General features: G+C 39.5%; 1 protein-coding gene across 1 annotated transcript in view; it reads left to right on the plus strand.

The window, feature by feature from the left end:
* Positions 1-13,196, plus strand: part of SIM1 (SIM bHLH transcription factor 1) — a 64,843-nt gene that overhangs the window by 39,314 nt on the left and 12,333 nt on the right. Inside the window, exon 9 of the mRNA XM_068551132.1 lies at positions 219-387. Coding sequence (XP_068407233.1) covers positions 219-387 — 169 coding nt within the window. The remainder of the gene's footprint in view (positions 1-218; positions 388-13,196) is intronic.

Genomic DNA, 13,196 nt, shown 5'->3' on the forward strand with positions numbered 1-13,196 from the left:
ATATAATTTAGCTGTGGTACCTGGGGCAGCTACATTCACAGGCATCAGTTAAATGTTAGGCACTTCTAAAATAATCAAGGTGTTTGTGGAAACCAGTTACATGGCTAACTTTTTCTTGCTTCCTTTTTGAATATGAATGGCTGTCATTTCTGATAAGAGAACATGTGTATCCATTTCCTGTGGTGGCCGATTAAGGGCTGTGTCTTCCCACCCTGCAGAGACACGGAATACAAAGGGCTGCAGCTCTCCCTGGATCAGATCTCAGCCTCCAAACCAGCCTTCTCCTATGCAGGCAGCTCCACTCCTGCCATGACTGACAGCAGAAAGGGGGCCAAGTCCAGGCTTTCCAGCTCAAAGTCTAAGTCCAGGACTTCCCCATACCCTCAGGTAGGTGCACGGCCATTTGGCAACTTCCTGTTTTTGTGACTTGGTTTGGTCTCACAGTAGAGGAAGTATTAAAGCTGTTTGGAATTAATTATCTGGCTTTAGTACATTTAAAACTTCTATAAATCTGGAAAGCTTTCTAAAAATATCTTCTTCCTTTAAAATAACTCTGCTAGTAAAAATTTGAAGTGATCTTGTGGTTTACTGCTTTTATATGAAGGTTGTGAGAGGCTTAGTGGCAGTCAGAACCATAACTTTATTTCAAGGAGATTGGTCCTAAATTTTTTCCTCTACACTGATTAACCAGAAAGAAGTAGCCAGCATAGAAAAATATGGAAAACAAGAGCCTGATGTAGAAAAATTGAATCTTAGGACAGGAACTGAAGTCAAAGGATAAGTTAAGAGGTGGAGGCAAAAGATCAAGGATACATTTCACCATGAGATTTGAGCACAGATGGACTATTTATGGGGAGGAATGAAACAAAGAGGGTCTTCCAGATGGCAGGAGTGGTAGAAAAAGCAACCCTCTTCTCATCTTTGCAAGGTGGTGAGCTGATGAGACCCAGAGGAGGTATTCCAGAAACAATGCAAGGTACAAAGATGAGTCCTGATGCTGAGAAGGAAAAAAAGAATGTCTTTCTTCATTAGCCACTGAGATATAGAAACTTGTCTGTGTCAAGGTGTAGGGACAACTCTCTCCTGGCCTGAAGGAAGTGGGACAGAACTGAGGATTTCCCACTCTCCATACCCCGTGACCACCTCCACCTTTAAGGGTGCCACATCCGAATTCCTGCAGTTCATTAGAGTAACTCAGGAGATGATTCCTGGGCTAGTATTAAACCAAACTGAATTCGGAGGCATTTCATCAAGGTGGTCTTTATCATTTATGTTTCTAAATATATTTTTTAAAGTAAAAATGGCAAACCAGTGGGTCCAGAAACTATTATTTTCTTACTTATTAGAGCTATATTATTCTGTTGACTTCTACAAGTGGGTACTGCTTGAGGAAATGTCATTCATTGAACTAATGGTCACTAAGAAGCTACTATTTGCTAGATTATTTTAGCAGCTTGGTGTGCGAAGGTGAGAAGATCATGGGCCCCAAGGGACTGATAGCTGGTGCCACAGAGACCAGATTTCTTTACCCTGACAAAAGGGAGGGGAGTAGATGTGTGATGCCTGGACATTTTTCAGTGTACACCTTCTGTTATGAGGACTGAGCACGATACTTATAAAGTGCATTTTAGTTCAAGTCACTGTGGAGGAGGAGTTGCTTCTTTTTATTGAGTATCTGAGCAGCTTTTCTTATTACTATCTTGTACCTTGGGAAAAGAGTTTTACTGTGTCTTTTTATTACTTGGAAGGATGAATTACTCCTTTGGGTAATTCTATCCTTATATGGATAAGAGTGCTGGACACTTAGATGAAAGGAGAATTTAAATTAGGAAATACTAAGTTAAGAAGGAGTTTATCCATTGTTATATAGAAATTAAGCCACAAAAACAAAATCTCCCCACTGGACTTCCAAAACCTCATTGCCTATGTTTTCTTTCATGCTCAGCTCTTAAGTCTAAAATTTCTTTAGTTTACTCTAATTGTAGACTACCTACACATTTTTAAAAAAATGTTTTAACTGCCATTAGACTGCTCCTTGGGTTTATGTGGGGAGGAGTTAATTTGAAAGTTGTACATGTTTCATAGTTTTAAAAAAAAGCAATACAGAAGAGTGGAAAGTAGAAAATCACCCACTGTTTCCTCCTTTTCCCTCTCCAAAATGGTGGTTTCTTCTAGAAATATTCTATGATGTATCTATAAAAATCAGTCACATGCACACACATATATCAACATAGGGTTTCTCTTGACTTTTTTGTGTTCATTTTTGTGATTAATACTTATATAAATGTAATCCTTAGAATTTTGGCCCTATGTCTCATTTGAAATCTCAGTCATGAATTAAGTTCACTTAACATTTATGTGCCTAGTAAAGGTTATTCTTTAATTATGTTTGCTTTAGATAATCATGGTGCTAGGTCAATCATTGACTGAGTTTCTAGTACATGGGCTACTAATATGTAGAAATCAGAAATGGAACACAGTCTTTGCTTTCAAGGAGCCACTTGTGTAGACAGAAAAAGGAACAGTCTTTGCAGTGAATTGTCATGGGGTGAGCAGAGGGTCCTGGGGACACAGTGGAAAAGCGTGACATCCAGGGCAAACTCATCTGTTTCTGCTGGAAGAAAACAACTCAGTACCATCTTGGATTCTAAATCCTCAGAAATTTTAAAGAAAAAAAATAATTTAGCTTCTCAAAAGTCTTATTTGGTCCAAATTGCCCTTATATTATTAAGGAGTACTTATTCTTCAGTTTTCTTGCATCATTGCTTTTATGTGTCTTAGACTCAGTAAATGCTAGCTGAGTGCCTACATCAGAAAGATGCTACACTGGCCATTGTGATGAATGAGGGTAGAGGGTAGGTGTTGGGTAGAAGGTGATAGAATGTAAAGAAGTGGTACAAGAAATGCCCTTAAGTGTTGCAGTACAGTTGGAATGATAAGTTATATACTAGGATAAGGAGTGAATAGAAGATGATGTATACAAAAGGCTTTAGGAGTGGTGTCAGCCTGGATGACCGGGGAGGGTGTTGACCTGGGTTTGAGGGTAGAATTCAGGTATATGCACATAAGGGAAAGCAGTGGACACTTCAGAAAGACCAAGATTCTGAAGAGATGCAGGAACACACTGTTAGTGTGACTGGGCCTGCAGGTGAAGTGGGGTAGGGTAGGTCCCTGTGGATAAGGCCAAGGGGTTATATGTTTGGAAGCATTCATTGATTAGTGCCAATATCTACTAGGCCAAGGAGTTTAGATTTTGCTGTGTGGAAAACCAGTAAAGGTTTTGAACAGGAAATGAGAGCATTAAGGTGGCGGAAGCAAGGCAGACTACTCGGGATACTCATTTTAGTAGTCTTGATGTGAGTCTAGGAAGGTCTGAGCTGAAGTTCTCAGCTGAAGTAAAAAGCATTGTAAAGGAAGGATGAATAAAATTATTTTTATCCTTGGTTGCTTGTTCTTCTTCTCATCGTAGATGTATTTTGATCGTTATAGATTTATTTTGAAATTATATTTTAAAGCTTACATTTTTTAGTTAATGACACACTTACACTGAATTTCCCTTTATATTTTAACAGACCCATAATAAATACATTTCTATTCACTGAATGGTCAAGCTTTGCATGGTATTTAATTTTTTTTTTTTTTTTATGCAGGTCTTTTTTTTTTTTTAATTTTCATTTATTTATTTATTTATTTATTATTTATGGCTGTGTTGGCTCTTCGTTTCTGTGCGAGGGCTCTCTCTAGTTGCGGCAAGTGGGGGCCACTCTTCATCGCGGTGCGCGGACCTCTCATTATCGCGGCCTCTCTTGTTGCGGAGCACAGGCTCCAGACGCGCAGGCTCAGTAATTGTGGCTCACGGGCCTAGTTGCTCCGCGGCATGTGGGATCTTCCCAGACCAGGGCTCGAACCCGTGTCCTCTGCATTAGCAGGCAAATTCTCAACCACTGCGCCACCAGGGAAGCCCTGGTATTTAATTTTAAATGCTTTTGCCTCTTCTCAAAAAAAAAAGAGAAAATCTTTTATTTTTTGTTATTTCCATGTTTACATGTTTTTACCATGCAAATTCTCCTCAGATTTTTCAAGAGGCCATTTCCAGAGCAAAATTGAGCTTGTAGGGTAACATCTTGTGCCTTTTATTAGTTATGAAATGGTGATTTAATGATTCTATCAATATTACTTATTAGGCTCTTTGCTCTATTATGTATTAGGCATATCTAGAAATTTCTAACAGACGTTCAAAGCATGGCAAACAGCAACATTGCTTTTTGGAATTATCTAGGTACCCTTATTTGAAGACGTGAGACATGCACAGATTGTAATGCACTGCCACCACCAAGTTTGTCTGCAGTAGTAGATGAACTTTCAGGTCCCCTCCTGGTATGAGATGCCCTTGGGAATAACTTGATTATATTATAGTCACTTAATGAAAGACTGAATCACCTTTGTACCTCTATGTATTACTCGGGACAAGAGAGGTCAAAATAGAATTGTTTTGAATGGTTTTGGAAAAATTGTTGTAAGAAGTATTATAGATAACTTCCAAAGATTCTGCAGCTAGCTACTGTGCTGCTGTAGAGCTATCTTACCACTATGACAGTTGTATTTTATTGTTATTGGGTTTATATTCGTGAAAATAGCAACTTATTTTTTCACAGTTCTGTTGAATTAGAAATATTGAGCTTATAGAGTTTATTTTTCAGATCTTATCTCTAGCAATTGTTAGCAGCAATTGCTAGAGTCTTTTTCACCTGTTTTTATGGAACTAGTCATGGCTACTCTAATACAGTTGGAAGTTATTTTGCCATAGTTTACCCATGTCAATCATGAATAAATTGCCTCCTGATTCCAGTTTCCTTTTAAACTTCTCCTCTTGGCATGTTTATAGTTGTTACGTTTATTAGAGACAGTGCGTGCCCTCCAGTTTTATTGCATCATTCTGCCCTCCTCTTGCTTTTTCCCTAGTCAGTAATAAGCAATACACTATATAATTCTGTAATAACAGTGCATGCATAAAACCGTGTATGCTTCTGAAATCTGAAAATATTTAATCTCTTGTTACAGATACACTGTAAACTTGCAAGTTTAACTTCACATCTGTTACCTTAAATAATCCCACAGAACCCTCTTAATTTTCACTGCCAATCTGGTTTCCTTTTGGTGAAGGTAGAAACTCTCTCCCTGCAAAGGGTCTTTCTGACCTCAAAAAAATACATCAGTGACTGCTATGCTGACTTTTTAGGCTACAGAGAAAAGAAGGACCAAGAATTTCTTAAGTGTAGTTTTCCCTTACACATAGTAATTTTATCTCTACCAGGATAGATGTCCCTTCATTTCATGTTTTATATGTTACATGAAAACATGTAATCCTTGACCATTAACAACGACAAAAACTTTAATGCATCATGCAAAAAAAAAAAAAAAAAAAAGAGGTTATCTTCTCTGAACTTCTTACACTACAGGCTTGTTTATATTTTCTGGCCATGTCTAAACTTCAGATATCTTCTCTTCTATAGAAATACCAGGAGATTATTAAAGTGGACCCTTATGGTCTTTTTAGATTGTCTTCATAAATAAACCTCTAAGTATTATTTTAGAAGGCACTTCACTCAGCAAGGTGAGACCTCTGTGTTACAGATTTGTACTTTGATTTTTACCAACTCTTGCATTTAGTTAAATATTTATTATGTGCACTAAAATGCTAAAGGTGGGTCCTTAAGGAACCATGTCCATGGTCTCACTGGGGAGTCAAGACCAACATTTTAGAGAGGAATTGTAAGATGTGGTTGGTCTTGGGACCTCCAGGCCCCTGCGTCTGCCTTTTCATTCCCTTGGGACATGGTTGGGGGAGGGGCAGACTCCCCATTAATCAGCCACCTTATATCCCCAAATTTACCTTCCACTACCCTGCTTCTCTCTCTTCACTCAGCCACATGGGTTTCAGGAGGAACCTGGGGCCTTGTTTGAAATAGACCAGTGAAGTCTGCTAAAAAGCACACACAAATTTGCTGAGGGGATGTGCAAGGTAAAGGAATGGTCTGATTAAGGGAGTCTGCAGAGAAAGGTGACATTTTAGGAGGTGTGATGGATAGAAAGGGTGATGAGATGGAAGGAAATAACAATGGGGCCGGGCAAAAGTGATTGTTTCTAGGACAGCCTACCTGCCATTACAGGGAACTTCTTTGTCCTTCACCTTGCTTGGGAGCACGATAGTATAAATATTGGTAAAGGTAAGGTAACTATTTATGGTAGATAACTAGGTATATAGGATTTGAAATAGGACCAAAAGATGATATACTTTCTTGCTAAATAGTTTACTCAAGGAGGCAGATATCGCAAACAACAGTTTCATTGTTGTTTACTGAAACATACAATACATAATGATACGTGTTGTGTAAAATGCATTCCCAGTAGTGAGAATCCAATGATGACAAATCTCACACAAATTTAAATGAACAGATGGCTGTATTTAGTCATATTAGATTTATATGTTAGGCAGCAGGACTTCATTGAATAAGAAAAGACCAATGAGAAGAAAAAAATGAAAAAAAGTGGCATGAATGAGACTTTGCAAAAATTAGAAGATGAAAGGAAGAAAATTTGGAGGCAGTAAATGGAGACTTTAAGATCCTTGAGGACAGGAGATGTTGCCCTTGATAACAAGATTGCCTTGGGCACCCAAAAACCCTTAGGACATATTGAGTGAGTGGGTAAATGAACTGACGGATGAGCCCACCAAGGTGAAGTTGATAAGATAGGTGGATAAAGAAACAGAGGAGAGATGAGATGACCTGGGTATACAGCCCTTTCCCCAGAGGCTTACAGATTCAGTGGGGGAGATAAAAATGTAAACGGATAATTTAAACACAGCATAGTACGTATGTGATAAAGGTGTGTGATGGCAGTGGCGTAGCTATGGTGGTGTGTGTTGGGGGCTCACCAGTCCTTCCAGCAGTGAACTGGAGGAGGGAGTTGGGGGGCTGACAGTGAGAGAACCAATGGCCTCTAAGCTTAGAGACCTTCATGCCATGGGGAGTTTCCAGCAGGTTCAAATTTATTCCTATTTGCAAGGTTTGCAGTGAGCTGCAGGTTGACAGTTAATAAAGCCCTGAATCCCTTGGGTGCCCCCTCAAGGACCAGACTCATGCTCCAGCTCTAGCTGTGCTTTCCCCCCCTCACCCATTTACCCTTCTTCTCCCATTGCCTGTGTCCCAGGAGCTCCCTCACTCTGGAGGAGTGCAGCACATCTTAATTTTCTCTCCACTTTGGGAAATTTTCCTCTCCAGTCTTCCCTGCTTCTCAGATTGACCTTAAAAGACCACTGATCAGTGTTTGGAAACTTGCCACAGTCCTAGCTGTCACTCAAGGTCACCTATAGTTGGATCCTAAATTACCTGCACCCTCTGATCTGGCCAGACTTCTCTGCTCACTATTTGCTGAACACCTTTTCCTTTCCTGCTTCCATGCTTGTGCTTATGCATTTATTTCTGCCTGCATGGCCTCTATTTTTTCAAAATTCTGACTATCTTCTAAGGCCTGGATTGAATGCTGCCTCTTCATGAAATATAACTGAGTTATATTTCTCCTTTGTGCCTCCATTTATAACAATCTATCTTCTACTGCGTTCTAGATATGTCAGATCTCCTCTCTTGGACTATAATATCTTTGAAAGTAGTTAACCATGTCCACTTCATACCCACCCCCAACCTTGCCCCAGCATCTAGTACGGTGTCCTCCACATATTCACTCGCTAAATGTTAATGAAATGAATGAATGGATAAGTAAATACATTAAAAAATTATGCAGATACTTAGCTGGTTGCCTATAGAGACATAAAAACCCCAAGTAGGGAAAATATTCTGCTACTATGGAATTTATAACCTATGAAAAGAGGCAAAAGATACACATGAAAAACAACCTAAGAATGGTTTCACAAATGCAAAATCTTGCAGTACAAATCAAACACCTACCAGCTGAGGGGGAATTAAATGTGGTAGAATCTAGAGGCTCTTTCAAGAGTAAAACTTTGAATGAGCACTCTTTGGCTCACATTCTAGGGAAGAGAACCGTCCACATCCTGTCCTGAAGTGGGCTTTCTAGTCTCCATGTCTCCACTGTGATCTCCATTGCAACAGTGGAGAGAGATGACAACTGATATTAGCTCTGTGTGTGTATGTGTGTGTTTTGGTTACAAAATAATTGCCCTGAGGTGAGTGTCTATACAGGAAATGCCATTTGGCTCTGTCTTCCATCTCAAGAACCTGTCTTTGTTTATGGGCTCAGCCCTAGTTCCAGGGCCCACTTCCATGATCAGTAGACACTTTCTAGATCACTCTCGTATTCTTTTAATAATGTATGTGCATTTTCAGTGCTACACCTTTATATCTAGGAGGGATAGATTTCTTCCATAAGAAAGGGAAAAGTCTTAAATTTTTGGTTTCTTTGTTTAGTTGGTTTGGTTTTTGACCTTTGAACACAAAAGACCTTGTGGGGGTCAAGTTCCTTCATGGTGTGTCTTGACCCTTAGCTCCTCCTCTACCCCACTGTCTTTGTCCCGTCCCAGGCTCTTCCGAACAGGACATCACATTTAGACTACTTCATCCCTCCTTATTGTCCTTTCAGTCTCTGAGCATTCCTGCCAGAGTAAGCTTCCTGAAATATCATTTCCATCATGTACCTCCCACCCCCAACCCCAATCCCTACTTAAAAACCTACAGAGGCTCAGTGTTGGTTATAGTATGAAGTCTGATCTCCACAATCGGCCCAGGCTACGTCTTTGCCTCTTCCAGCCACCTCTAGCCCCACCACATCAATTCTCCATTCTAGCTGTGTACTCGCCCTAAGGACACCTTTCCTGTTGAGCTTCTTAAATCCTACCCACCCACCAAAGCACAGCTGCAGCCCACCTCTCATCCCCCCAGATCCCTGGCTATAAGGCGTAATTCATGTTAAACACATCTCTGTTTCATAATGTAGGATGGTTTGGATCTAGGGGAGAGTTAGTGTCCAAAACGACGTTGAGCAATGGGCGAAGCAGCTGTGCTAAATCAAATGGAACGCCTCTGCTTCTGGCTTAATGGCAATGAAGGCTGGAATTTGTGATTCTGCTCCGCAGCTGAACAGAGGAGAAGGGGGGAATGGCTGAATCCACCATCAGAATGTGCCTGGGGAAATTTATTTTAACAAAACCTATAAAATCAAATTTTATTAAAACTGAATAGTGAAATTAAAGAGAGCAATGCCTTATTTGACAGTGCTTGGTGGGATCTGACCCACTTATAATGGGAACTTTGTAGAGTTAAGGAAGTTGGATTTGGATATCTTTGTCTAAGAAATTGAGATTTCTTTAATTCTTCCATCTTTCACAGATTTTTAGGATACTTCTTTAAGCATATTGTAGTGCACTGAATTGCAGTGTTTTCCTGGAAGGTCAAGGTCTGGATGTATATTATTTAATAGATAGTTTATGCTCTTTTAGTTTTCCTTATTATTTTACTGTGCTTGGCTTAGAAGATGAGAAGGTAGATCCATCCTTCCATTTACAGACACCAGTTTGAAATTGATTAACTCGGTAGAGGGCCTTTGAGCTTCAATTTCTTTTTACAAAATTACAAATCTGATAGATCTCCTCTTTCAGTACGCAGAAGGCCGGTAATACGCATGCCAATCTGTTGGCCCAGTTCTAGGACACTGCCAAGAACAGCTTGGGCAGCTGTCCTTTGTCCAAACTCAGAATAAACCAATGGAAGGCCAAATAAAGCAGCAGTAAGGGGTTGGAGCAGGTGGCACCACCTGCATCCATCTAATTCAAGCCCATCTAATCTGCCACTTATATGTGAAAAATCAGAGAGTGAGTCAGAGTATCAGTGAAAAGATGGATGTGGTTCTGGCCTATGCTCAAAGCCCATCATGGAAGATTACCATTAAAACTAGTGCTACTGGTCCTGGAAACCCAGGATTTATCCAATGGGCTAGAGCCATTTCTGTATTACCTATGCAAGTTGGGATATTCTTGATCATTTACAGCTGTGTGTGCCAGGACAAAAAGGGCCTAATTAAATGTTTATTACCTGTTTAAAATCTTCAGGGCAATGAAGATGCCTGCCAGCCTTTAGGACTTTACCTTCGGATTTATAAGAGGATGTGGATTGTGGATTTCATGGCTGGGAACAGCTCTCTCCATATGGAACCCTATAGGAGAGTCCTTATAGAGTTACACTGGAGGAAAACTGGCCTCTGGTTCCGAGTGCTGATTCCCTTCCAGCTGCATGTCACCCTGACAGCCAATGAGATGTCGACTATGCTTACTTTTCTGTGAGAAAAATGAGTGAACCAAATCCCAGGAACATTTTTGTAACTGTGGGGGGTGGATTAAGAGAAGTCCTAAGACATTTCAAACCACACTTGAGGCATATTAAAAAACTTCTCATGTTTCTACTTCATGAAATATATCAGGAACTTACAGGTATGAAAGATTTCTCACCAGAATATTCTTTGAGCTAAAAATAACTAAAATGTGGATGAAAGGTAAAAACAACATCACAATAAATCACAGATTATACTATAAGTGGAGCAAATCATAACAATAATGAGTGAAAATCTTGTGAACCATTCTTAAAAATTGATTTTGAGAAGATGACAATTTATACCATTTTCTAAAATGAGGGAAGAAATGGCCAAAATATTTAAAATTTTTAATAATTGAATTTTGAATCAGTATTTGCTTTCTAATTATTTATAGTGTAAATGGAAATATTTATTGCTCCGTTCCTCTAGTGAAGCCATCCTTGACTCTGGAATGTGACTCAAGATTGATATTTTTTTCTTTTAAAATGCATTCTCTAATTTTTCTTGAAGGTTTCCTTCCTTACAATTTCTAGGTAGTAAAATTTTTCAAGTTAGAAATGGAATCTATTATCTGACTGCTGTTGAGTTACAGTATCACAGGCAAATGTTTTCAGTCAGCCTCCCAGATTAGCAAAATAATTTGCATAATTGTCATTTTAAAATGCATTTGATTTTGACATTAGTTTTTCTCTTACCCTTATGTTTATTGTTGAGAAGACCCCCGGCAATTTCCAACGTGTGTAAGCCAAAGCTGTTCTTTACAGTAAACACGACTCCTGTTCAAGGGAAGCATCCCCAGCAGTGGGGGTTATTTTAATGGACATGCTGTATTACTTTAATCTAACCCTTTTACCATCTGTTCTTCCCATAACAGTGAATGAAAAAAAAAAAAAAGGACATATTTTATGTTTCAGGGTTACATTAGTAAAAAGTAAGATAAAAGTGATTTAAAAGCATGCATATGTTCTTAGTACAATGCAGTCTGCATCTGTGATGTTTTTTCTCATGGTTCAGATACAAATCAAGAGGGAAGCTCTGCTCATGCCTGATAGAGTGAAAGTTTTTCATGGAAAACAGGACTTTACCATAAGAGGGTCTCTCTCTATATTTTACAGCTAAAAATGATAAAAATAAAAAACTCAGTGAGCTGCCAGAATAAAAATAGATAACTGTAGCATCTATTGTTGGAACATCTGGCATTTTTCCTGAGTTGGCTTGCTGCTGCCACATCCAGATGAATGCAGAGCACCTGTCTGTAACATGCTCTTGAGGCAGGAATGAATCTCATGACTGTTTTCAAAAGGGGAATATCTGTGCTGTAATTGTGGTGGAAGAACACTTCAGTGCTATGAGGACGTAACCGAGGCTGTGTGGTGTTGGTCTACTGGAGTGTAGAGGTTGGAGAGAACCCCCTTCGTAAGAACATGCTTGGGGACCTGGGATCCATTCCTGCATAGAGGGTAGGACACTGCGGTCTTTGTTATCTAGGTACCTAAGTCTAGATGAGTCCAGGATTCTGGAAGGAGTAAGGGTTCTGGAATTGCATCTCTCCTCTTAAACTTCCTAATCATGTGAACTTGGGCAGTTCTGTTTTTTGGTGTGTTTTTTTTTGAGCTTCATTTGCTGCATCAGTAAAGGGATTAATGATACTTTTAAAATGTTGTGAGCATTTAATGAGATAATGTCTGTGGGATCTCAGTATAGTGACCAGAGCATAGCAAGTATTTGATAAGGGTGGCTATTGTTATTGTCATGGGCATTAGTTAGCATAGGCAAATCATATGGTAAATTACCTCTTAGTCATAGTTCATTTTCCCTTCCCAAGCAGCTACAGCGTTAAAAGAGAGTAATAACTCCCTTCTTTGAACTCCTAAACGGTACTGTCTTTTCCTTTGTTCAGGCCCTTGCCATTTTTTAACTTGTATTAATGTTATGTTCTGTGGGTTATTTATACCCCTCCTAATATGAACACCTTGAAGGTGGGGCTGTATTTCTCACATCACTTGGCACACTGCCTTGCAAATACTAGGTACTCAATAAATATTAGAATGAATTATTATAAATAGTTCCCATTGAATGCATATAAAATCCCAGCTGATGGCTCAGACCTTTAACCGGATGAGGTATCAGTCTCTTCTAGAAAGAATGATTCTTTCATGAGCCCTGAATCTCAGAGAGGAGCTGGGGGATGTGGCTGGCATCTGACATCCATTTCTGGCAGGCATCCAAGCTCTTTGCCGGTCAGCGTTAGCCCACCTTTGGTGGGTGGCATTTGGTTTCATAGTTATTAGAACCAGGGCATCCTTCACCTAACTCTTTTTTTTGGCTGTGGGTCATGTGGGATCTTAGTTCCCTGAGCAGGGATGGAACCCGCGCCCCCTGCAGTGGAAGTGCGGAGTCTTAACCACTGGACTGCCAGGGAAGTCCCCTGACTCATTTTTAAATTTACCAACATGAAAGCCTGTTTTGAAAATTAAATTTTAAATAAGAAATAAGGGTAAATTAAGGTGCAGAGTATTCATAATAGTAACAACTTTTCTAAGAAAGAGAAACAGAGGTTTCCGCAAAATTAACCAGAAATTAGTTTCAGTGAACTTTCTTTGTTGATGTAACCTAATTAAAATAGGGAATTGAATCATTCAGTTTCTTAGCTTTAAACAGAGGAGGAAGTGTTGTTACCTTTTCAAAAGAAGAAGAGCAGATATTCTATAGCTCCTAAAATGTGATTTTGTTTTACCTGAAAATAGTCTAGATATCAACAATTGCTAGGAGAACCAACCACAGGTTCCAGCTAGCTAATCGATCACGAGTGTCACTCTCTCTCCACCCTTAAAACAGATCTGTGGGCTTTT

The sequence above is a fragment of the Eschrichtius robustus genome, chromosome 9, assembly GCF_028021215.1.
Source record: "Eschrichtius robustus isolate mEscRob2 chromosome 9, mEscRob2.pri, whole genome shotgun sequence".
NCBI classification, from domain to species: domain Eukaryota; kingdom Metazoa; phylum Chordata; class Mammalia; order Artiodactyla; family Eschrichtiidae; genus Eschrichtius; species Eschrichtius robustus.